The following is a 26,589-nucleotide window of genomic DNA, read 5'->3' on the forward strand; positions in this document are numbered from 1 at the left end:
CCTAAGACTGCATCTCTAACAAGCTCCCAGATTTTGCCAGTGCTGCACATAAACATTTATAATAGCTTTATTAATAATTGCCAAAATTTGGAAGCAACAAGATATACTTCAATAGGAGTATGGATAAATACATTGTTATATATCTAGACAGAAAACTATTAGGGATATTAAGAAAATTTAGCAAGATTTCTGGATTCAAGATACACATACAGCGGGGCACAATGCTGCATGTCTGTAATCCCAATGGTTTGGGAGGCTGAGGCAGGAGGATCTCGAGTTCCAAGCCAGCCTCAACAACTTAGCAGGGCCTTAAGTAACTCAACACGACCCTGTCTCTAAATAAAATATAGAAAAGAGCTGGAGATCTGGCTCAGTGGTTAAGTGTCCCTGGGTTCAAGTCCCAGTATAAAAAAAAAAGTACAAAAACCATCTATATTTTTATATATTAGAAACAACTGGACATTGAAATGAAAAATTAATATCACTTGCCAAAACAACAAAACTGTGAAATACTTAGTAATAAGCCTAATAAAAACAGGTATACCTATGTATAGAGAACCACAAAACATTCTTAAGAGAAATAAAAAGGCCTAAATACATGGTATTGAAGATTCAATATTGTTAAGATGTTAGTTTTAACCAAATTGATGTATAGATTCAGTGCAATAAAAATCCTAGCAATTTTTAATTTAGTAGAAATTGACAAAATGATTTTAAATTTCATATGTAGATGCTAAGGACTTACAACATCCAAAACAATTTTGAAAATAAAAAAATAACATAATTGAAGGGCTTATACTATCTCAAGACTAATCAAGATACAGAAATCAAGATAATGCAGTAACTGATAGAAAGATATTCTAATATGTCATGCATCACTAATGATGTTTTGGTCAACAACAGGCCACGTATCACAACAGTGCTCTCATAAGATTATATCATATAGTGACAGCATAGCCATCTTAGTTTGAATTGAAGAGCTCAGGGTATATCTCAGTGGTAGAGCATATGCTTAGCATTTAAGAGCCTGTATTCCATTCCCAACACCAAAACAAAACAAAAATATCACTAGAACAATAGGATATCTGTATACAAAAATTCAAGTTTTTATCCATACCTCACACTATGTGCAAAAATTAACTCAAAATGAACACTAGGCTTAAACGTAAAGTTTAAAATCATAAAAAATTTTTGAAGAAGACATAGGAGAAAATTTGTGTGACTTTGAGTTAAGGAAGGACTTTTTAGGGGACTGGGGATGTAGTTCAGTTGGTACAGCACTTGCCTCATATGCTCAAAACCCTGGATTCAGTCCCCAGCAACACACATGCATGCACGCACACACATAAATTTCTAGATAACACTGAAAGCATAATTCATACAAAGAAAAAATTTGATAAATTGTACTTCATCAAAATTAATTCTGACCTTTGAAAGGACTATTAAGATAATGGAAAGACAAGGTGAAGACTTATAGAATATATTTATAAATCACATATCTGATTAATAATTTGTACCCAGAATATATAAAGACATTTTAAAATTTAATAAGAAAGCAAACAATCCATTTTTTTTAAATGGGAAAAAGATTTCAAGAGATACTTCACAAAAGAAGATATATAGTGGGCAAAGAAGCTCATGAAAAAATGTTTAACATCACTAGTCATTGGGAAAATGCAAAGTGTGTGTGTGTGTGTGTGTATTTTGAAAAGGAAGGAAATGGTACAATAGTTTGGCAGTTTCTTAAAAAGTTAAACACACACATACCACTTGACCCAGCAGGACAGAGCTAAAGAAGGATCTCAAAGGACATGAGAAAGCTTTTCTGGTGAAGGTTTTATTCATTACCTTGATTATGGTGATGATTTCACAGTTGTATACATATGTCAAAATTCACCAGATTATGTACTTTAGGTATATGAAGTTGATTATATGTCAATTAGACCTTTATTAGTTGTTAAAAATACTTATAATTTTGACTTGGAAATTTACCCTGAAGAAATTTATCTTGAGAAATAGGAAATGTAAAGCTTTATCCAAGAGGCTGTTTATCAGCATATCATTTATAATAACAAAAAGCTGTAACTAGTTGTCTTCCATGAAGGATTAGTTAAGCAAATAAAGAAATCCTATTCAGTCATTGAAAATTGTGTCATATGTCATATGAGAAGATTATTAATGATCTGCAAAAATGTTTGGAGTATATTTTGAAGTAAAGAAAGGCTAGCTTACAATGTATATGCAAATGCAATGGAAAACAGTATGGTGGTGCCTCAAAAAATTCAAATAAAATTATCATATGATCAAGCAATTCCACTTCTAGATGTATATCCCAAAGAGTGGAAAGCAGGGTCTCAAGGAGGTGTTTGTGCCCTCCCGTTTACAGCAGCATTATTCACGATAGCCAAAAGTCAGAAACAACCCAAATGTCCATCAAATGATGAATGGCTAAACAAAATGTTACATATATGTTATATTTATAAAAAGTATACATTTATCAGCTGAGGTTTATCTATATCTCTATATGACTGATATATGTATCAGTTGTAGAAATAACTGATATATATGTAAAAGCTTTGAAAAGGGAGGAAATTTTTACACATGCCACAAAATGGGTGAAAATTTAGGACCTTACAGTAAGTGAAATAAACTAGGTTTTAAAAGACAAATATGGAGTTGAGGATGTAGCTCAGTGACTGAGCATGTACTTAGTGTGTTCAAAGACCTGGGTAATCCCCAGCATCAAATGGAAAAGAAATACAAAAGATGAATATTGTGTGATTCCATTCACATAAGATTTCTAAAGTTGTCAAATTCATAGAAACAGTAGAGTAACGGCTATTAGGGGTTGGAAGGAGGAGAAATGGGGAGTTATTTAATGGGTATAGAGTTTCAGTTTTGCAAATCGTAAAAGTTATGGAGGTCTGCTGCATTACTGAACTGTGCGCTTAAAAATGGTTGCAATCGTAAATTTTGTGGTTTTTTTTTTTTTTTTTTTAACCCTGAGTGCCATTTGAGAAGGCTGACCGTGCTGGGGATGCCACATGAAGGTGCTCTCATTGACAGTCCTAGCTGAACCCATCCTTCATCCATCCTGAATTTCCCAGCCCAAGCCCCAGCATAGGAGCAAGGGAGTCATCCTGGAAGTGAATCTGTTAGCCCCAGTTTCTCCACACCCAGCCACCAAGTCATTCCAGAAGAGGCCCCAAACATGGAGCGGAGACCAGAAAGTAACCTTTCCAGATTCCTAAACCACAGAAATCTGTGAGCATAATAAAAAAGCAATTAGTTTATGCCCTTTTGATTTGAGGGGGTTTGTTGCTTAGGAATAGATAGCAGGAGCCACTGGTAATTCTTATCATCTTCAGATAAAAGTTTAGTTCTTTTTCACATAAAAGAAATCCAGAAATAAGCAGTCCATGTCTGATTTGGTGATGTCATAGTCTGCAAAAACCAAGACCTCTTTATCCTCTCTGTTGCCTGGAATGCAAACCTAATGGATGGAGCTCCAGCTGTGATGTTTGACAATCTTGGCAATCTTGAGGATGGCAAAAGAGAACTTAATGAAGCCTGGGTCTCTGATATGAAATAGAGAAATAAATGTTTATTTTGCTTAAGCCACTGGAATTTTAGATCTTCAGGTTATATAGTGAAACTAATGTTAATGGGTACAGAATACACACACACACACATACACACACACACATAGGGGAATGCACAGGAAGACTGAAATGTGTGTGTGTGTGTATGTGTGTGTGTGTGTGTGTGTGTGTGTGTTTAGAATAACAAAGATCGGCTTGGCTGGGCTAGAAGATTGAAAGTTTTCGAAATAGTAATTGAAGTCCTGGGTATAGCTGAGAATGCTAAGGAGAATATAGAGTGAGAAGTTGGGAGAGCTAAGAAACCTGTGGAATATCAGCAGTTAAAGAGAAGTAGGGGAGGAGCAGCAGGAGGAAGGGCTCCTACCTTGCAGTGGGCAGAAATCCAGGACTGAAGTTGGCAGGTGTACAAGTAACCTGGCCCTTCCTTGTGGAGGTGGTTGGGGTGAGAGCCCTGCTGTGTGCCCTTTTGTACATAACTCACATGCAGGCCTCCCACACAGGACCAGAAGGACACTCCTTGAAGTTTCAAGTCACTTTTGACTCCTTTTTATTGTCCCAGTACCTCCAACAGTAACTGTCAGGCAATACTTGTCTGCAAGCTAAACGGAATGGAACAGCCATTGCCATTGGCAAGGAAGTCATGGGAAGGGAGGGTCTCAGGGAGGAGGGAGTGGTCTGCAGTGCCAAGTGCTGAAAACAATTGAGTAAGATAAGACCTTCGAAGGGCCGGTGGCATTTGGCTCCCTGGAGGACATTGGTGACCTTGGGGAGAAGTGTTTTCCTGGGGACGTAGAGGCAAAAAACATACTGAATGGGCCTCAGCCAGGAAGGAGATGGGGAGACAGGATGGGTTGGAGGGATTGTTTTTATATTTTCTAGTTAATTGTGCTTCTAGGCAGAGTGCTGGGGACCTGAGAGAAAGCCTCCCGGACCTCTGCAGGTCATTATGCTTTCTCCTATCAGAGTTGATGACAAATCCGTCATTTTATTATCTAAGTCATTGTTTAATTTCTCATGTATTAAAATCTCTCCATGTCTCCCCTCTGCCCCAACTAAAACCAAAGTTCCAGAACAGAGACTGTTTATAGGCTGCTGGCACAAAGTAGGTGCTCTGTTGTTGCCAACTGCCTTTTCTTCCCCTCAATCAATTTCCTGAAAAACATCTGGGCTTGAAGCAGCTGACTTCATGTAAACAGAGGAGACCTCACCACAAGAAGTGGGACCCAGGGGTAGGAAATAAAGCCATCTGAGTTGGCATGGGGTGGAGACGGCCTGGTCCTGCCTCCAGCAGTGGTGAGGAGGGGTCCTGGAGGGAGAAAAACATTATGGGAGCCAGACCCAGGATGAGGGCAGGAGCTAATCCCGTTTTGCATCCTCAGATAATGAACGCAGATGAACTGACAACCTTTAGCGACATGACCATTTATTCTGTGTTCAAATAATACAATGATTTTATTAACTTCATTTTCATGTTCTGATGAATTCAATGCATGGCTAACTTCACCTTACAACAACCAAGTCCGTAGCTTGGTATGTTCTGATTGCTGGGGAGCCTGTTCCCTATAGCTGCCTGCTCTGGTGGAGGAAAGGGCAACATTTCAGGTTAGCCTCACCTGGGTGGGGACCAGTTTTGCAGGTCTAGAAGCCCTGTTTATCAGTGGCTCAAGAGAGTCAATGGATTCATGCTTTCCAAGGTTATGGGAGAAAGTGGCATAAATCCATGCTCCAAATTTTAACACACAAAGAATCATCTGGGCAGGGTGGGGATGGGGCTGAGTCTCCTTGCAATGCAGTTTCCATTCCTCATGGTTGGGTGGGACCTGTGAGTCTGCATTTCTAACCAACACCACATCACACTGAGTATGAGGAAGTAAACGGGAGCCCATTTTTTTCTAAATTTTGGGTACCTGTCACCACTTTCCCAACAACCAGAGGACTGTTTAAGGAGCATGGATGTCCAGAAAGAGAGTGGTGCCTTCCAAGCTTGCTGGGCTTCACTTGGACCACATGTCTTTAGGCCTTTTGGCTTCACCTTCTATCTGGTGAAGGCATCCTAGTGGCTCAGCTTGCACCTTTCTTCAGTGAAGTCCCCAGCCTGCAGAGGTTATTTTTTTGATTATGATGATTGAGCTTCTCTGTGTCCTAGGGCTTTCTCAGCAACTTGGTGAGAAGCCATCTCTCAGGATGAGTTCTCTCTCCTCACCTTTCTGAGCTCATCCTTGATAGTTTGGTTCTGAGTCAATCGCCAAAAACTAGGATGTCCTGATTGGGGTGTTTACATGATAAATAAGAGGAATCACACTTAGAAAGAAATAATCTCTTCTGGAAGCCAGAGTGATACGGTGGTAAGAGCTGAGAGGTGCTGCTGGGGCAAGTTCAACAGTGAGCATCAGCCATGCTGGCCAGCATGGCCCACCTGGAGCGATTTACCTGTGGCCTGCCCAGACCTCCCTGAATTGCATCCCAGATCCTTGTCTGTGAGCCTGAGCCGCAGAATTGGCTTTGCTTGGCATTTCATGGAGGTGGATACTTTGCCTGGTGTGGATCATGTGTATCACCAGCCCAGGGTGGCTGGACAGGTTACACTAACGTGGGTCACCTCTTTGGCTTTATGGTGGTAGTCTGTCTATGACTCTATCTCTCTAGCTCTCCATCTAGAGACACCTGGCCTAGCTTCTAGCTTCAGGCTTCCTACTAATACCTTGATTCATAAAAGTAAAAAAAATCACAAAATGTTATTGATTATAAAAATAATAAGAATGCAATTATTATCTTAAATTTTAAAAACTATTTTCCCAGAGAAACCCAGAGTACTTTTCAGTCTTCCTGTGCATTCCCCTAGGCCTGCCATGGGAGGAGGAAGAGGAGTTAGAGAGGGTAGGGCTGTTGGACAGCCTCCACTTCCTGTTCTGAGTCTGAAATTTCTTGGGAACCAGCCAGTTTCTGCTCTCCACACTCGAGGTATGCGTGGGAGCTTGTGGCCTTCCCTGCAGGAAAGTGGTAAAATAAATTCCTAGAAGTATAAAACCCCAATATGGCTCCTGGTTATGTTCCTTTGTTTCTCTCCCCTTTTTAAAATGTTACTTTTTTATAGGAAGCCCAGGCCAGCCTGCCTGCACCGCTGGCCAGAGAGCTGGGCTACCTGCATGGGCCACAGAGTCCGGGCCACTGACAGGAGAAGCAGACACAGGATGGACGGGCTGCCAGGGGCTTAGGAAGGACATTGGTTCTTGAAACGTTTCTTCCTTTCCACCGCCAGCCTCAGAGACTGAAGGAGCTTGTCTTTGTTATTCAGGATGTTGTACTCAGAGAGTTTCACCAGTTTGTCAAAGGCAGCCTCCGTATAGGTCAGTTCCTTGGTGGCATAGGGGGAGTGGGGGCCATAAATATCCACCTGGCCCAGCTCCATCTCCTCAGGGCTCCTCTCCACACCTGGGGGCAGCAGAGGAACTCACTGTAGACTCTTACTATGTCAGGTTGTAAGGATTTGTTTCCACCTCCTTCCCCCGGCCTACCCTGCATGCGCTAACAGACATATCTGCATGAAAACACGCACAGCACGCACACTCACATGCTCACCCGCACCCTCTAAGCTCCTCGGGGTCCATCTTAGGACTCTCCTGGCACCAAACAGTGCCAGGCACATAGTTGGATGTCAATGAGTGTTGAAGGACTAAAAGAGTTGGAGATGACATTGCCAGCCGTCCAAGTGCGGGGTGGGACAGGAGGGGCTGTTTTCTTCCTTGCCAAAGCTAAGGTTGGCTCAGCCAGCCTGATGGGTTAGTGCTATCAGGACACTTCCACAGTCTAAAGACAAGAGCCAGCAGGTGCTGGGGACAGAGTCAGACAGAGGCGGCTCACCCGGTGCCTTGTACTTCTGGAAGGTGTCATTGATGAGTGGGAAGAAAGCCACGATGGGGGCATCGGGGTCCTGGGGATGTTCCAGCAGGTAGCACTCCTTGAGACTGCCGTCCTCATCCTGGAGCTCATAGCCGGGGAAGGGGATGTTCTGCGTGGTGCAGTACTCGCAGGTTTGTTTCAGGGGCTAGAATATCACCAGAGGATGTATTTGAGATTGGAGGGCTGGGGATGGACAAGACACACAGAATCCATGGATCCAGCTTCCTGATATCTCTAGCTAACAATTCCAGTCCCCAACTGATTGCCCAGTTTGGATACATTTAGAAAAAAGCGGGTCAGGACAAAAAACCTGAGGCAGTAGGTTGGTACACCTGCAGCTTTGAGCTCCTTCCCCAGGAAGGATGTTGATGATGTTTCACCCAACACAGACCCGGGCAGGCTGTGGGTGTGACAGTGACTGGAGCTGGCCATGTACAGGTGTGGCAGGCCAGGCTCCTGTGGATATGCATGGATTTTGGAACTGACAAGTATCACAGGGCTGGACTTTGAAATGTGCCTTTAAAAATGTGTTGTGGGCTGGGGCTGTAACTCAGTGGTAGAGCACTTGCCTAGCACGTGTGAGGCATGGGGTTCCATCCTCAGCATCACATGAAAATAAATCAATAAAATATTGTGTCCATCTACAACTAAAAATATTTTTAAAGAAATGTGATGCAACAGAAAGAGTACTGGACTTATTTCCACACCTGTTAAATAGCTCATTTTCTGTGTGACATTGAGCAAGTCACTTACCCTCCCTACGGCTCAGTTTTCTCATCTGTAACACTGGGATAATAGCTGCTGTGCTGTCTACCTCAAAGAGCTGTGTAAGGACCAGGTGTAAGGACACTGTCATTTATTTACAAAGTATGGAGACCTCTGAGGTGTGGCACTGCTTCCCAGGCCCCAGGGCTCAGGTGGAGCCCAGCTGGCTGCACTTGCCTTCGTCTGGGACCCTGCACAGTAGTTGAGGTGGATGATGAGGTCGGCTTTCCTCTCTGGCCTGAGAAGAGGCGGGTAGCTGGAGTTGACAAAGAAAGCGGTGTCTAGCAGGCACAAGTGTTTTGCAAACTCTGTCAGCTGGTTTGGGAAGTGGTCCAGCACCGTGTCTGAAAGCCAAGCCTTCTGGTTACCAATATGATTAGTGCCCTGGTGTCAGCCAAGGGTGGGACTTCTGGTGTGGACAGAGTACCCTGCCTGGAGCCTCCTTCCCCTCAGCCTGGGCCTCCAGCCTTCACCCTTTTGACCAGGTTGCCATTGAGTCCCATGGCTCCTCTGTTTAGGCTAATAAAATGGGGGTTTAGCAAATCTTGGTTATGCATAGAAAACCCACTATGATCCAGTCACAGCGGGTCTTAAGGGTCGCAGGGGCTTAAGAACATCCTATAAGTTAAGGCTAACCTTGGGCCCAGGCCTGCTGTCTCTTCTGCCCTAGACACTGAGAACAAGGACTAATAGGCCAGACTCAAGCAGCCATTGCACTCTGGTCAAATAAAATACCAAAGAAAGTAGAAAATCAACCTTGGAACCTTCTAGGGGAAGGAGGTGCTGAGTCAAAGGCACCAGAGCATAGGTTAAGGTCTTGCTCACCCCTTGGGGTTTCTGAGTTGGGCCATTCTTGCCCAACTCCAATGGGGCACCACTCACCCCAGAGCACAACTGCAGAAAGTAAGGGCCCATGTTTCCCCGTCTGTACAATGGGTCCAATTTCTGGCTGCTGGGATTGTTGAGCAGATTCTGTACAGTTATACAGTCAATTAATTAAATACCACACCACCCCCTGCTGGCACACAAATACTCCATGCTGGGTGATACTGCCAATGGTGGACTTCCCATGGCAGGGTCACCTGGATTCTATCCGATGATGGTGGCCAGAGGAGTCTTATTCTTTCTCCATGGCAGCCTCAATATCCTCTTCTCCCTCCTCCCAACAAACCCAGCCCTGGAGAAGCACCCAGGCGGGGGTACCTTTCCACATGGAGAACTGACTGTTCTGGAGGTAGTCAGTGTGTAGCTGCAACCCAAACATGAAGTTGTGGAACTCAGACACGAAGGGCCGATGGGTAAGGATGTCTCGGAAAGTACTGGATAGCCAAGACCCAGGAATTGCTACTGTGGTCTCCAGGATGTCAGCATCACATTTGGGGATTTCAGGCAGGATCGGCTCATCTTCTGCAGGGGAGAGGGATGTAAGGCAGGTCACAAGAGTTTGGGTCCCAGGATTGCCCAGGTGTAGTGCCACCTGGGCCTGGGGTGAGTCACTATAAGTGACCTTCCTTGCCCAGCTCTCAAGACTCTGGCCCCACAACCAGAAGGACCCAGCTGAGTGGCATGGAACAGGGACAGGTAGTGGAGAGGGGAGGGTGGGCCTTCAATAAGGTGGTACCAGAGAGGACAGAGTCCAGAAGAGCGACCTTTAACTGTGCACAGATCCCTACTCTCATCAGCTGTCCTGGGCACTGGAGGTGTCCTCCTGGGCCTTGGTCGAGGTGCCACCTATAATCACCCTGCCTGGAGGGTGATATTCCAACTCAGCTACCTTCTCTGGGCCATAGATACAATGTGGGAACATGTGGCAAGCACAGGGTCCTCCATTCATGGTCCATATCCCACCCCCACACACCTAATCATAAGGGGAAGCCAGTGGGTCACCCACCAATGTCATGCACCTTCTTCCTCGTCCACCTGTGGAAAAACTCCTCCGAGGTGTGGGACAGATTCCAGGCATCGAGCAGGTTCAGGGAGAAGATGCTGCTCCACAAACCTAGGGAAGCAGAGCAGCCGTGAATAGCTCTCTCCAGGAGTCCTCATAGACCTGATGGTTCTGCCTTGGCCTTGATTCCTCCTCGGGCCAGACTGCTCAGTGGGTGGGACAGACTTTGATTTCCTTCTGCCCTGGTGACTGATGGTGCCAGCCCTCAGCTCTTTTCCCTCCCTTCAGTGTAGGTAGCATCTGGGAAGGTGTACAGGGCACATCCCCAGCAGGGGCTAGACAGTGACAAGTGCAGCTTCAAGTCCAGGTCCCCCTCTTGGATCAGTTCACACAGCTAAAGCATTTAGGATATGATGAGCACTTGACATATGTAATGCTATTTCTTATTATTTAACAGATGTAATATTAATAAAACTTATTTTAAATTTCTCATATGTATTGATCCATTGGGATCTTCTACAAAGTAGGTTTTACTTTGAATTTTTATTTTTTATTTTTTAAGTACTAAAGATTGAACCCAGGGCCTTGCAAATGCTAGGCAAGCACTCTACCACTAAGCTATATCCTGACCCTTTTTATTTTATTTTGAAATTGGGTTTCAAAAAGCTGCCGAGACTGGCCTCTACCTTGAAAGCTTCCTGCCTCAGCCTCCCAGGTAGCTAAGATTCTAGGCAACAGCCACCATGCCTGGCTAGATAGGTTTTACTCTTAAACCAATTCACAGATAAGAAAACTGAGGTTCAGAGAGGTTAGGTAATTTAGCCCACTTCACACAGTCAATAAATAAATATCTGAGTTCAGTTCTAAGGGTTTTAACTACAGGTTTTTGAACCACATAACCCATAACATAGATATTTAGGGGAAGAAGAGGCCACTGTGGACTGGGGTCTTTGGGATGGGCTTCATAAAAGAGATGGGACTTGAGTTGGACCGCCGTCAGTCCTTCTGGGCTTAAAGGGCTGCGGAGAGATCAAGGCAGTCTGAGAGGTTGGTGTGGGGGTAGGTTCAGAAACCCCTCCTGGGATAAGGCAATGTCAGCAAATGCCAGGAAGGCCACGTGCTCAAGGGCTAACCAAGGACTACCCAGGCCAGATCTGGGGCAAGATCCTTTCTGTCATTCCTCTGTTCAAAACCAGGGCCTGCCCAGCTAGGAGTGCGTGCTCAGCGGAGTCCCCCAGCCAGGAGTCACCTAGCATGTAGCACATCCGCGACTCAGGGATCCTCTTCATCAGCCGCCCCATAAAGAACTCTGAGCCGAAGAGCTCCGTGGGGATGAAGGCCCCGTACTTCTGCAGGCCCACCTCGTAGGGAGAGAACTCGAACCATTCTGCACAGGAAGCGGCAGGGGAAAGTGTCAGTTTCAGATCACGGAGCCACGCCCACTCAGCCCAGCCCTCCCACATGCCAACCCGCCTTGGCTTCCCGGCCCTTGGGTTCCTCCAACTGGGAGGCTGCAGTTCTCCTATGGAGCACACGGGGACGCCCGCGACCGGCCTATGCAGACTAGTCAAAGCTTTGCAAACTGCTCGCCTGGTTCTTTTGCTCCCCCGACCCCCAACTCCTGTAATGGGGATTGAACCCAGGAGCATTCTACCACTCAGCCACATCCCTAGCCCTTTTAAAAATTTTGTTTTGAGACAGTCTATAATTAAGTTATCCAGACTGGACTTCACTTTATGATCCTCCTGCTTCAGCCTCCAGAGTAGCTGGGAATAAAGGCAGATACCACCACACCTGGCTCTCTATTGTTGCTCAAAGACAGATAAAAGAGGACCCAAAGTGACCCTACTGCAGAGTAGGTCTCCATGGCCCTTCCCTCTAGGAAGCTTAAGAAATGTCTAGGACTCCTTCCCTTCTCCTTACTTATATTTTCCTCTGGCCCATCAAATGCACCCAGTAAGCTAAGGGACTCTGCCCACCAGTCCCACTCAAGGGGCAGGGCAGAATGGGGGAACTAAGTTGATTTCTTCAACTGTGGGCACAATTTTTTGATGTGGGTTGGCAAAGCATGTGTGGGGTTAGGGGGTGGACCTTGGGGGTTCTGGGTGCCTTTGCCAATCAAGAAGTTACCCTCTCCTAGATCACTAGCCACCAGTGTTACCTCTGAAATCCTGGTTGCTTACATCATCCTTGACATTGATGGTGAGGTAGATAGGCAGGGGATTCTGGCCCTGGCACAAAGCAGCACGCTGCTCTGACAGTTTGCATTCATTTCTCTATGGGGAAATGAAATAGTTAAGGAGAAGCAGCAGACATGCAACCCCCACCCCACTTGCCCCTGGATGAGAAATCACTCAGCAGTCCTTTCCTGGATCCCAAGTCCATCAGGCTGCTGTGTAAACTGCAACTGACCCCAGTCAAACCTGTTTGTTTTGTGTGTTTGTTTGTCCTGGGGATTGAATTCAGGCATGCTTTACCACTGAGCTACATCCCTGATCTTTTTATTTTTTATTTTGAGTTAGGGTCTCTCTAAGTTGTGAGGCTGGTCTCAAACTTGTGATCCTCCTGCCTCAGCCTCCCAAATTGCTGGGATTACAGGCCTGCAACACATCACTGGCTCAAACTTGGCTCAAATCTACCTGGGAATGTATCTCACCTCCTTGGGCTATCCACCAGCCCAGACTGCAGACAGGGGAGGAGCCAAATCTGCAGTTTAGGACCCTCAGAGCCTCAGGGTCCTCCTGTAGTCTCAGGGGCCAGAGCATAATGAAGCAAGGGTGAGAGAGGCCACCACTGTCCCTTTTCATTCCTACTATCTTCTGCCTCCCTAGAACATGAAAACCTCCAGGGTCTTTGTTTAGTCAGCTTGGCATGTTGGGCTCCCTCATAAAATTTGGGATAAAAAAAAGTTTCTTTTCTTTGATTTTTGCCCCTAAACTGAAATCTTGGAAATCTGGGCACTACATGGTGGTCAAAGCGTGTTAAAGTCCGCAGAGTGTTCTGCTGTGTTAATCAGAGTGGCAAGTCCTGCAGATCAGCCCTGGCCATCGGCATCTCCCAGAGTGAATCAATCAGTGCAGACGAGGCAGAGTTGAGGTCCTAGAGGCCCAGGCTCTGACCCCAAGCCAAGCAGCAGCCTGCTTCATGACCATCCCTAGGATAGCAAATGCATGGGAGGCCCAATGACTCTTGGGCCTCCTTTGAAGGAAAACAGAGTACCTGTCACAACTGGGTACATAGATCTGGGTGTCACAGAGCTGACTGTCCTGCAGACTCCTGGAAGGTCCTAGTCCACTCTCATTGTCAAAAGGGCTGGAGGGAAAGGGGCTCTTGTCTTGGCCAGAGTAGAAGAACAGAGGCTCCCTAACAGCGATTCTAGCCTTGCTTTCTGGAGGACCACGCCTTTTCTCTATACTGATCCCTCAAAATGCTTAGATTTCTGGCCTTGAAAACTTTGGTGCTCTCCTCCTCATCTCACAGGTTATTAACTTAAAATACTGTGTTAAAATATTAATCAGTTAGTGATGTAATCCTCTGTAAGGAATGGTGCAGAGCAGGGTCACATGCAACCCCAACTTGCCTGAATCTGAAAGTCAATGCCCTTAGTTTCTGCCTGCCTGTTCCATCAGGAGGTCAAGTTAAATGAGGAGTTTTCAAAGGAGCCAGGGTGGGATCCATCAAAAGCCATGAGTTGAAAGCCATGTCTGATTCCTTTCTGAATCCCTAGGGGCCAACCTAGTTCCTGGCATGCAAGAGGTAATGATTTAGTTGAAAGAATGAATGAAGGAATGAATAAATATTGAGGATGAATGTCAAGTCATCCTCAGTTGGTTAAATCAAGTCATCCTCAGTTAATTTTCTAGCAGAGGGGACCTATTATAAAATTATTTGCTGCTTCTCCTCCCTCTGGAAAATTCAGATTTATTAATAATTGAATTCTTATTTAAGGTGGAATTAAGAGCTGAGGTCCTGGACAGAGGTTAAGTGGGAAGCTCTGCCTTAGGTCCAATCAACAGACCAAAGGTGGTTCCTCCCTGTGGTCAGTGCAGCATGAAGCGTCCAAGTATGAGTGGAGCTCACCCTGAAGGCCAGGATCACAACATCCCCTGGGGATCTGCCTGCTCTACCATTTCTCACATGATTCTTACAGCAGTTGCATCCCAAGCTGGTTCTATTGTTGAGCATGTATTGCTCAGATCATTGTATCCCAGAGCAGAAAGCAATCTGGTTAGGTCTTCCCTATGTGGTGACTATGAAAATGAGACCTGCAAACTTCCAACTGCTGACAGTGTTATTGGTGAAGGGCTCCAGTTGCTGTGCCCGGAAAGCCAAGGCAGAATCTGTGCTGAGACCATGCTTCCTCTGACCAAATGCAGTAGGGATATTGAGGCAGGCCCATTCTCAGAAACACAGGATACCACACACAGCCAACTTTGACTAAAAGGTCTTCTATGGGATTTGCTGTACATTTCTAGACCACCTGGTAGTCTGGGAAGCTTCCATTTGACCTTTCCCCCTCTCTCCTCCACTTAGGGTCAAACTTCCATCATGGTTGGCATCTCTCTAGTCCTGCCCAGCTCCCTCCCCATTTTCTGCCACAGGTATCTTCGTGTGGCTTTCAAAGTTCATATTGCTTCCATGTAGGGTGCACCTGACCTGTTCCCAACACAAGGGTCTCAATCATTCTCTAAAGGGGATGTGAGATGATGATCCCACCACCTTCCATCATGCTTTTCAGCACTTGGTGGTTCTTATGTTCTAGGAACAAACCTTCAGGTCTGACCTAACCAGAGCAGAGGTGAAAGTCCAGACCCCCTGATGAAGAAAGAGAACCGCACATTAGCCAGGGCAGGGTGGGGCATAGTGAAAGCTGAATGCCTACCTCGTCCCCAAGACAGGCCTCAATCAGCAGGCCCCAGAAGTCTGTAAAAGTGACCCTGTAGCCTTCCTGGCTGCGCTGCCGGAGTTCCTCCTGGAATCTGCAGAGCTGGTCTGGGAACAGGGAAGGCATCTTGTCTTTGACTGCATGTCTCCGGGCTTCGAAGACAGCAGGCTCCAGGTTTTTGGAGGACCACTCAGGGTCACGGTACAAAGTAGCCATTGTCCTGGAGAGAGACAGGAATGGCTGAGAGAGTTGACCTGGCCCTGGTCTGATCAACCCTGGATGCAGGCAGGAGGGGAAATGGGCAGGCCACTGAGAATCCCAAACCTGCCAGGAGAGGAGCCTGGAGGAAAGGTGTGAGTCGGGGCCTGGTGGATGGAGGGCGCGAGGGAGGGAGGGTAACAATCATTACTCATAATCACTGTTACTCCTATCTGCCCATGCCTACTGTGTGCTGGGTATAGCATATTGGTTGAGATGAGGATTTGGACCCAGATCTTCCTGGGTTCAAAACCAGGCTCTGCCATTCGTTTGCTGTGTGATCTCAGACAAGCTACTTAACCACTTTCCACCTCAGTTCCCCTAGTTGTGGAATGGGGAGAATTGTGATAGCTGTATCCAGCTCATAGAGTTCTTGGGAAGATTGTATGAGCTAACAGTGTAAACTGGAACAGTGGCTGACACAAAGCAAGCGCTGGGAATAACATTTGAACGCAGGTTTGGCCGATTCCAGATCCCAGGTTCTTTCTGCCCTGCTGCATTCATTTCCACAATGATGATTCTGGCTAAAGTAGTTCCCCTTCTTCTTAATCTATATGTGGTTCCTAGGGGGCAACAAAACTAATGTAGTCTGGGTCTGGCCCTGTCTGCCCCTCTTGGCCTTGATCCAGTGTTTCTATGTCAGGACAGGAAAGGGCCCCTGCTTATTCTGCACCTGAGAACTTTCCTGCTTGAGGTGGACCTTGTCTGTGGCTGCATGGATATGTGAATTGTGTCCTCTTCCCTCACAGAACTTGTTACAGGGGGCGTGGAAGTTGGCCACGTTGGCCAGAATGATAAAAATCACTCTGCTCTCTGTAAAGTTTGCTTTGTTACTTTTATACTTTCAAAAAGCTTCTGAAAGCCATTGCCAATGGTCATTTTTAAAAGAATATTTCTCATGTTTCCCCACATCAGGACATTTTCCACCCTCCCACCCTCACCCTGGCTGGGTCTGAGGTTTTCCCCATTACCAGCCTGTCCCACAATAGTCCAGGGTCATACAGGTGTCCCTTAACCCTACTGGAAGCAAGTTATCTTTTTAGCTCACTAGCCAGGAGCAGCTGTTTAACATGGGGATTAAGAATGTGGGCCCTGGATGAGGTTCAAATTCTAGGTCTACAATTTATTAGCCAAGTGACCTCAGGCAAATTGCTTTGTTTCTTATGCTGTAAAATAATGCTGGAAAAATTATGGTTGGTCCTCCTTATCCATAGGTTCCTCATCTGCAGACTTAACAAACTGTGGATCAAAAATATTTGGGGGAAAATGCCTCTGTACTGAACCTATATGGACTTTCCCCCCATTGTCATTATTCCCTAAATAAGATAACAACTATTTATACTGATAAGTACTTTATAAACAATCTAGAGATTGTTTTTAAAATACAGAGAGGATTGTGTAGTTTATATGCAAATACTATGCCATTTTATATAAGGGAATTGAACATCAGTTCCTCCTGGAATCTGTAGAGGAATTCTAGAGAGATGGGTCCTGGAACCAATCCTTCTGGGATACTGAGGGACCACTGTGCTTGGAACATAAGCCAATATCGATAACTATTAGCTATGCTTCTTATTCCAACTGGGTTGAAGCCTTGAGCCCCTGATGAGAGGATCCAATGCCAGGAGAGTCCTTGATTTTTTTTTTAGGGCCAGTTCACATCCACTTGCTCACATGAGAGTTACCTGGAGCTCCTCCAGGATAAAAGGCACAGAATGGGATCTCGTGGGTTCCCAAGTTCCCCGGTCACCCACAAAATAAGATGCAGCCCTGGCGGAGAAGCCTTGGGTAGTCACAGTCCCCTGAACCAGGGCCATCCTGAGCCAGGGCCACACAATGACTTTGGTGGGCCCACTATAAAAAAATATTTAAAAAGCAAATGTTATGGCTGTGTTGTTTAAAGACAAATATATTAATGTTATTTACTAAAACATTTTATTTAACCTAGAAGCTCATATTTTCCTTCTTATTAAAAAAATAATAATAACAACATATTGTTGTGGGTTCCTGACAGTTCTGTATGCCCCAGGCACAGTGTGTCTAAGTTAGTCAGCCTGACCTGCCTCCTACTGGGGAGCCCAGTGCTCAGTCACCTTACTCTCCAGCAGAGATGGGGAGGTGGGAGTCTGTGGCAGGGCCCTGTCCTGCCCTCTAAGCAGGGCAGAGGAACGGACTGGGGTGGGCTGAGAGGGCCTGGAGGGTAGGAAGCCATAGCAGCGGGGCCATCTCCACTCACCCTAGGAGACTTGGCACAGTCTCCCATCAGGAAAAGAGTGGTACCAGGGATTAACTCATCCTTGGTTCCTATGTTCCTGGGCTCCTGCCACAGCCCCCAGAAAATAGAACTGCCAGTAATGGCCAACATGTACAGTGGCTCTGTGTACTTAGTACTGGGAGAGCCTCTCGTCACAGCCATGAGGTGAGTGCTATTGTTATCCCCACTTTACAGATACAGAAATTGAGCCTCTGAGGAGTTAATCTGCATGCCCAAAGTCACACAACTGCAGGAGGCAGAGAGTCCCTGGTGTCTTGAGTCACTTTTACTTGGGTTGGGACTGGGTAGAACTTCACCAGAAATCCCAGGCCAGCCTGTTTGCTGCTTGCTCTGGGGTCCACTAGACAGTGGCTCCCAGCATCTTACCAGGTGGCCCCAGACAGGCCGGTGATGTAACTGGCACAGTTCAGGAGGTTCAACTTCTGCAGTCCCAGCAGGTGGCCATACATGGAGGTCATGGATCTGGCTCCACCCCCAGTGGCCATGATGGCTATCACTGGTACCTGGGGGCATAGAGGCAGACAGCTAGGGAGGGCTCCAGGGACAAAGCTGGTGGGAGAGGAGTTGGAATGACAGATGGCAGCTTGAAAGAATGGTGGAGGAGGGGTCTGGGGGCAGAAAGCCAGAGCAGGGCTGGGACAGCAGTGAGAAGCCTGAAAACTGCCTTTCCCAGGTGGGCCACGCAGTAGGTCTAGAATTAGAACTTAGTTCCAAACCCAGTGATGCCAGTAAAGGCTCTGAAACCTAAATCGTAGAAAGCCGCGTCTAGAAGAGGTCTTAGCACTCTTAATCCAGCCTTCAGTTAACAGATGATAAAACTGGGGTCCAGGGTGGTGATATGATTCCTTAATGGTGACAAATTGAGATCTTTGGAAGGTGGATATGATCTTAGGGCAGCAGGCCCTGGCTTGGTACATGGCACATGTTCAGTCTATACAGTGTCTATAAGAGCAAGAATAATACATTTCTAATGTCAGAAGCAGCAGGGTGGCCACTTGTGGTTTGACCTGGCTTTGAGATGCCTTTGGTGTGTTTTCCCTAAGGGTGGGATGAAGAAGGGGCTCTGAACCCAATCTCTGTTTTCATTTGGGTGGGGACTAAAAAACCCTTCAGTCACCTGAAGCCCAAACACAAGCCCTCCCTGGGCCCCATGTGGTCTCCATGTACACCATGGTCAGACTCAGAAGTCAGGCATTTTGGAGTACTAACCAGCTGCCCAGGACAGTGTGAGCCCCAGACCACACAGGGGAGGTGACAGAGGACTCTGACAAAGGCACTGCTGTCTGCCTCCATGGAAGGAAGCGACTGGCCCTGGGAGTAATATTGCTTGTTTCCAGATTGCTACAGCTATTATTTCTGGGAGGTGTCTACGTGTGCACATTTGAGAAGAGAGAGAACTGAAGGACAAGCACCCACGGCCTTTTGGGTGGGGGATATGGCATGCATAAGGTGGTGGAGCTTTAAATGTTTTCTGGCTGGGGCAAGGAAGTCATTTTGTGGTTGAGTTAGTAAGGCACACTTCTGCCACCTCAGGATCCAGTGCATGGGAGGAGCAGAGCCGCTGGAGCCCTTTCCTTCTCTCTCTAGTCTGCCCTCCCCTCCCCAAGTGAACACACAACTGGCGAACATCCAGCATGCACTCCCTGGGCACCAGACCTCAGCCACGAGGACAATGGTGAAGGGAAAGCAGTGTCTTAGCCATCCTGGAGCAGGGAAGAGCTGAGATGGCTGGTGGGATATGAGGTTGGAAGGACCGGCTTAGCCTGGAGTGGCCCTGAGCCCAGGCCAGCAGCCTCTGCTTACCCACCTCGTCCTCCAGCAGGTCCTCCTCTAGCTGCAGCACCTGCTTCAGTGCCTTGGCCACAACCACCTTCCGCTTTTGCAGAAACTCCAACTCTTCCTGGCACAGGCTGAAGCCCAGCCGCACATCCAGTGTGTCAGGGCTGAGGGAGAGAGGATCCTGGCTGAGTGGGCCTGTAGCCTTATCTTCAAGGGACTTTAGGGTCAGTGGACTCAGGCTTGAAGCCCAGCCTGTCATCTGCCACTTTTGTGATCTTGCCCCCACAACCTATAAAATGGGCCTTAACTCCCAGCACTGCCTTTAGCATTTAATGAGCTAACAAATGTAACGCTGGCATGCTTTGAGCTGATACTTGACAAAAGATAAATGTTGGTACTTGTATTAGGAACTCTGAACGCTCTGCCTCATCAGCAGGGTCTGGAAAGTTCAGAAAGGCTTCTTTCAGGTGCCTTCTATAGTCCAAGACCATACATGGGTGACAGGGGGCCCTGAGATCCTTTTGGCAAATACCCCTGGACAAGGCTCTCTAGTGTGGAGTCTGAGCTCCATAAACAAGCTCCCTCTTCCTACAGAGCTCACATTCTTCACTAAGCCTTTCCTGCTCACTGACATTTCCTGTGCCTTTGTGTAGCTGACAAAAACTCTTCACATCCCTGACCTCAGCAGGTCTTTCCCACAGGTCCTCCAGGCAGGTGGGGAGGAGCTGCCATGACATGCTCAACGCTTGCCCTCTGTGTCAGTGACATCCCTGCCCAGAACAAGTCCAGGCCCTTGTTCTGGCATCCAAGACCCAACCTGACCTGTCCAAGCTCAACTTAAGCTCCCTGCTGGAAAGGGCCCATCAGGCTCTCAGAGGCTCAAACAGTCTAACTTCTAGGCCTTCACCCTCACCAGAAGCATCCTCCCTTTGCCCACCTTCACCCCCTGAGGACTAATGTCCCAGGGACTCAAGGTGAATGGACTTTGGCAGTTTACAATCCAGAACAAATAAGGTTCTTTCTCTAACAAAGCCACATCTCCTTGAAGCCAGGGCTTGAGAACTCTCTGATCACATCTCCTAGCATAGGCCTGCAGACACAGCTTCAAGAAAATAACTCTTTCACTGGGCTCACAAGGAATACTGATAATCTAATGATGATAATAGCAACAATAACATTGGTTGATATTTTCTAGCATCCCACTCAGCAGATAGATTACAGAATACTTCACATGTCCTACTTCATGGGATACACAAAGTGGTCAGATTTACAGGTGAAGAAAACTTAGGGAGGTCAAATAACCTGTGCAAGAACAAATAGCTAATCAAACTATAGATAAAAATTATGGTAAGTTGCTTTTTTAATTTTTATTTTCTTGCAGTGCTAGGGTTTAAAATCAGGGCTTTGCTTACACTAGGTAAGTGCTCTACTGCTGAGCTATACCCCTAGCCCCCTTTTATTTTTATTTTTGAGACAGGATCTTGCTAAGTTGCCCAGCCTGGCCTTGAACTTGTGACACTTTTGTTTCAACCTCCTGAGTAGCTGGGATTATAGGCATGAACTACTGTGACCAGCTGGTCACTTGATTTTCAACAAGGTTGACAAGGCAATTCAGTGGGGGAAAGATAATATTTTCAACAAATGGTGCTGGGACAACTGGATACTTGCATACAAAAGAATGGAATTGGACTCCCTTACTCTATATTCAAAAATTAACTAAAAATAGAGCATAGACCTAGATATGAGAACTAAAACTATGAAAGTCTTAAAAGTCTTAAAAGAAAACAGAAGTAAATCCTTGTGACCTTGATTAGGTAACAATTCTTATATATGACATCAAAGACACAAGAAACAAAAGAGAAAATAAATGACTTCATCAAAATTCACAACATTGGGCTGGGGTTGTGGCTCAGAGGTGCTTGCCTAGCATGCATGAGGCACTGGGTTTGATCCTCAGTACCACATAAAAAATAATAAATAAAATAAAGGTTTTAAAAAATCTATGCTTAAAAAAATTAACAACATTGTTTTTCAAAGACATCATCAAGATTGTGAAAAGAGTTAGGCATGATGGTGTATGCCTGTAATCCCAGCTACTCAGGAGGCTGAGACAGGAGGATTACAAGTTCAAGGTTATCCTTGGCAACTCAGTGAGACTCCTTCTCAAAATAAAAATTAAAAGATATTGGGGGGGGGCGGGCGGGGAGGGTGGTGGCTAGGGATATAGCTCATATACTATATAGGGATATAGTAGTAGAGTGCTTACCTAGCATATACAAAGCCCTGGGTTCAATCTTCATTACCACAAAAGAAAAAAAGAATGTGAAAAGATAACCCACAGAATATTCAAAGAACTTTCACAACTTAACAATAACAAGACAAATAGTCCCCCTAAAAAGTGGATAAAAGATTAGAATAGATGGGTCTCCAAAGAAGAGATAATAAACCCATAAAAGATGTTCAATATTATTAGCTTTCAGGGAAATGCAAATGAAATAGCATCCTATACCTACTATTATGAATAAGTTAGAGGGAAGAACAGAAAGAGGGTACTCTACCAAGGTGTGGACTTCATGTGTAATTCACAGTTCTCGCCCTGAGGAGCAAAAGATGAAAAGCTTGTCAGGGAAGATGATGCGGAGCCCAGTGATCCCGGCCAAAGAGAAGGAGCCTCACATTGCCCATCCCTTGGTTTGACTCAGCCTGCATGCATGTGACATGAATGCACATATACACAGGTACACACAGTGTGTATGTGCATTCATGTGTATGTGCATTCTGTCCCCACTCCCCTCTTTTGGACATGATCCTCCCCACCAACTTCACACATTCTCTGGCTCCCACTGTAGCTTATCAACACTCCATAAGACTCCTCTGAGACCCCACACGCCACCTTCCCCCACTGTGCCCTAGGATCTCTCCATTTCCCTGCCACAGGAGCTCCAGGCTGAGCCATCCAGGGGCTCCTTCCCAGATCTAAGCCCTCACCAAAGGCAGGGTCACCGCCTGGCCATCGGAAAAGCAATCAAGGGGCTGGCAGACAGGACCATTCTTGTGTGTGCAGCAGCAGCAAAGCTGGAAGGATAGACAGGCTCTGTGAGGTGGGCAGGGGCTCCTCTGGCAGCCCCCACCTGCCCCAGGCTCCTCCCTCACCCCCATTGGGGCTGCCTTATACCCCACAATTCCAGTGACTCTTGGGCACCTCCACGTGCAACTGGGGCTGGAAATACTTGGGGTAGTGAAAGCAGGCAGGGTTTGGGCAGTTAGGCTCCTGGCAGGACGAAATGCGCTGGGTGTTCTCGAAGGATTCCGTCACCTTCACCAGGAGGCCTTTCACCAGGAGAGAGGACAGAGGTGAGACCCTTATGAGGGAAGCTTCCTATCACCCTCCTCTTGACCCATCCAAAAGCCTATAGAGATGCCCAGGAAACTGGTTATAATGCCTCTGGGGCATTATCTGGAATGCTCCATTCTGTCGGTGGAGCAGGAGCTGGAATTGCATTTTAAAAAGGCTCTTGAGTGATGATGACTAATGTGGCCTCCAGAAAACCCTTCGAGGTGCGGAGAGAGTCCTTAGGACTAGTACGCTTTGTTTCTGCTTTGCCAGAAGATCTCCCAGTGACACCAGCCCACTGCTGAGAATGCAGGCCCTCACCACATTGTCACTTGGGTGCAGAGGCTCACTACCACTACCCCCACCCCCCATGCATCTCCCTCTCTCTCTCTCTCTCTCCATCTGTGGGCTGCTGTCTTCTGGGACAGGATGGAAGACTTGCAAGGGCAGGATGGGGGTGGGATGGAGAATCATACTGGTGGATCCCTCAGATCCCTTGCAGCTATAAAATGCTGTGAACTATGACTTGGCTAAAAGAGGCGGTACAGCTAGAGGAGCCCTGAGAGTTGTCAATGGCTGCCCACCCCAGGTGCTGGTCACTGTACAGACCTAGACATAGAAGGCAGCACTGTGACTCAGGCCCAGGACATTTGGCAGGTCTGGGGACTCCCAGGATGATGGGGGCACCCTTTATAGAGCAGGCTGCGGAAGGTAGAGGTTCATGGCTTTGAGGGTGAGGTTGAAATGATTTTGAGGTGTGTTGGCCAAACTGGCTCAAACTCAGGGGAACCCTAAACCAGGCCAGTTGTCGTTGACCAGGCTTAAAAGCAGCCCTCCTTCTCCCCCCAGCAGGCAGGGCAGCTGAAACACTCACTTTTCTTACTCTTCCTCCTCCTCCTAGATTCTGCATGAACCTCCAGGCAGGAGACTTGCCGACACTGAAACAAAGCAAAGAAAGTCACTGGGACTCTGAGCACAAGCCACCTCCTGGCTCTCTCAGGTAGAAAGAAGGAGATAAAGACCAAGAGGATAAAAGTTGTATTGGTTGACCTCAGGCTGACACTGGGAATGCTGGGTGTGCTGACCACATTTTTTTTTTTTTTTTTAGTGGTCTTGAGCCATATCCCCATCAATCTGTATTTTTTATTTTGAGATAGAATCTTGCTTAGTTGCTGAGGCTGGCCTGGAACTTGCCATCCTCCTGTCTCAGACACCTGAGTTGCTACAATCACAGGCATGAACCACTGCAACCAGATGCTACCCACATTTTTGAACCAGTCAAGTCAAGCCTTCTCACTGAAGATATTTGAAATGAAGTTGTCCTAAAACTCTAGGATGCTTGGTCACAGTTTACTAGGGGCCATGTTCTGAGGGCAGGTCAGTGTCTCATCTGAGGCAATGTTTAGCTCCGGGCTTTGAAAGTGAGAACTTCAAATGAATCAGCTTTTGTAAGAAGTAGAGTCAGGCTGAATTCTTTTTACTAAAAATTCCCAAAGACTCTCTTTTTTGAGGGAGAAGTCTTCTTGAACCCTGGGGGTATTGGATACATTTAATTAAAATATTTGTACAAGCAGCCAAATTATGAAAAAAAAATTGATATTGAGATTATACTTGCAGAGGTTTGGGGATGGTGGGGGAAAGGACAGGACTGAATCTGGAAGGAGGCTGCCTTTACTGGGCTCTCTTTTGGGGGAGATCCCAATTAGGGTTTTCTCTTTGAGATGCAAGATGAAAGGCCAAGGTGATACCCCAGCTACTCCTCTCTGGATGTAGGAGCCCAAACAAATCCCACCCCTCCCTGTACCCCATTTGGCTGGCTCATTTAGTCTGACCCCTCCAGGGCTCAGGATGGGACAAAGACCAAAGCTGGCCTCAGTCCTCTACCCGGAGAGCAGTAGCCAGATATGGTCTCTAGAGCTATAGGAACTCTGAAGGACAATTACCACTAGCACGCCATTGGTGATGAGGGTCTCAGGTGGAGAAAGGCTGAAAAACAAAATGAGAACACCTGGTCATTTCCTTCCTTCCTGATTTCTCATGAAGCTGACGTAGGATCAATAGCAGAGCCTCCTTGATTCTCATTCCAAATATTGATTTAAGAAACCTTAGATCTATGGGATGTCAGGGAGGAAACTGGCAGATATTTTACATAGACTGTCCAGGAAAAAAATACAGATTTATAGGTTAGAAAGAGTAGAACTGTTCTTTATGTCCAACCAGATGTGACTGCATGGAGCTATAGGATTTAGAGTTTGCAAGATATGGTTGCAGCTACCAACTAGAGAAGATGGAAACAATTTTGGTAACAAAAATTTTTCTCCATTTTGTGCTTTAATGTAGGCATTTAACAGACAGGGGCTGACCCAGCCAGCCAGAAGCTTAGTGAATATTAAATGTCCTTGTTTTATGAAGTTGATAATATAAGCCTCTAAGGCCGCATTTAGCCTATTGGAGTCCACAGCCTCCCTTGGCAAAATTAAGCCCCAAATTTTTGGAAGCCATATATGAAGCCAACAAATTGTTTGAGCCATTAAGGCAGGGAAGCTGCTTTTCTGAGAACTCCTGGGTGAAATCCCCTGGTTTGAGAAAGCCCAGATCATGCTTGCTGTCCAGAGGGTGTAACCTGCCAAGCACAAACAACCTGTTTATCCCCACTCTTATCCTGTTCCCCCTGAAGGAACTCTCTATTCATCCCCTTTTGGTCTGTACTTCTATAAATAAAGCAAGCATGATTTTTTTCTTTGTTAGAGTCAGACCCATCTAGTCTGCTCAATCCATCACACCTCTGCTTTGGAGAAAAAAATACATACACACACACACACACACACACACACACACACACACATATTTTGCCTTTTGTCTTTTTAAAAAAAAATTTTTTTTTTTAGTTGTAGATGGACATAATACCTTTATTTTGCTTATTTGTTTCTGTGGTGCTGGGGACCGAACCTAGTGCCTCATGCATGCTAGGCAAGCACTCTACCACTGAAATACAATCCCAGCCCCTGACTTTATTTTTTAATACATTAGTTTTCTAGCTTTTATTTTGCACCCAGCCCACATTTTCAACAGTTACCCACTCACTCGCCACGCAAGATGTGGGCAGAACCAGATGACTGTGTCTTCAGTCCAACTCTTAACATATTTCATTTTGAAAGTCACCTTTCAGTTCAGCCGAAGATTCCTACCCCCCAAAGTGCTGTCACACCAAGAACTGGAGGAGAAAGATTAGATTTTCTTCAGTGTGAAATAAAGCTGATTTTAGTTTGGCAGTCATCTGTCGATGGGAAATAAAGTCCCTCAGTTCCAAGGTCCCCTAGGCAGAGGATTCTTTGAGAGGGGGACTTGACAAGCCCTCTTATCCCATCTCATCTCTCTCATCCTCTTTTTGTCCTCAGGCTGATCACAAGAATAAAGGATCAGGCCATCTAGGGTCAGGAGAGGGTAGGAGTGGGTTACACCATCACAAGGAACACTGTTCTCCTGGGTTGGGGCTTTGTCCTCTCTGGGCTATGGCCCCTGCTCTCCGCCTTCCTCTTTTCCTTTGTCCTCTTCTCCTTCCTAAACTCCAGCCCTATATGGCCCCAGCATGGACATACCTCCAGGGTCCTGGATCATTTCCCTAACTGAAAATGACTAGACATAATCCTACATGTCAGACCTGAGCCTCCTGCCTGACTTGGTTCCAAGGTTGGCTCTGAGGGGGACAGGCTTAACTTTAAGGCCAGGGTTTGGGGGTGTTTGTTCTAATAGTCTGGGTCAAGGAGGAGACCCCTTGGTCCTGACCCCTTTCTCAGGACCTCATATATGGTCCTTGAAGTCCAGGAAGAATCCAGGAATTCTTCCTAGAAGGCACCCTCAGGAATGTGGGGGATTGAGGCGGAGACTCTTTCAAGCAATTCG

The 26,589-nt window shown here is 46.3% G+C and overlaps 1 protein-coding gene across 1 annotated transcript in view; it reads right to left on the reverse strand.

The window, feature by feature from the left end:
• Positions 1-6,671: 6,671 nt before the first annotated feature.
• The window catches only part of Pla2g4e (phospholipase A2 group IVE), a 34,571-nt gene continuing 14,653 nt past the window's right edge, over positions 6,672-26,589 (reverse strand). The window contains exons 6-20 of the mRNA XM_071607318.1: positions 24,630-24,672; positions 23,555-23,624; positions 22,528-22,682; positions 22,341-22,427; positions 21,911-21,948; positions 19,381-19,516; positions 17,940-18,076; positions 15,038-15,260; positions 12,317-12,431; positions 11,405-11,542; positions 10,159-10,266; positions 9,471-9,674; positions 8,445-8,611; positions 7,464-7,647; positions 6,672-7,034 (exon numbers count right to left, since the gene is read on the reverse strand). Of these exons, the coding sequence (XP_071463419.1) occupies positions 6,814-7,034; positions 7,464-7,647; positions 8,445-8,611; positions 9,471-9,674; positions 10,159-10,266; positions 11,405-11,542; positions 12,317-12,431; positions 15,038-15,260; positions 17,940-18,076; positions 19,381-19,516; positions 21,911-21,948; positions 22,341-22,427; positions 22,528-22,682; positions 23,555-23,624; positions 24,630-24,672 (2,026 nt within the window). The 3' untranslated portion in view covers positions 6,672-6,813. The remainder of the gene's footprint in view (positions 7,035-7,463; positions 7,648-8,444; positions 8,612-9,470; positions 9,675-10,158; positions 10,267-11,404; positions 11,543-12,316; positions 12,432-15,037; positions 15,261-17,939; positions 18,077-19,380; positions 19,517-21,910; positions 21,949-22,340; positions 22,428-22,527; positions 22,683-23,554; positions 23,625-24,629; positions 24,673-26,589) is intronic.

This window comes from Marmota flaviventris, chromosome 2, assembly GCF_047511675.1.
Source record: "Marmota flaviventris isolate mMarFla1 chromosome 2, mMarFla1.hap1, whole genome shotgun sequence".
NCBI classification, from domain to species: domain Eukaryota; kingdom Metazoa; phylum Chordata; class Mammalia; order Rodentia; family Sciuridae; genus Marmota; species Marmota flaviventris.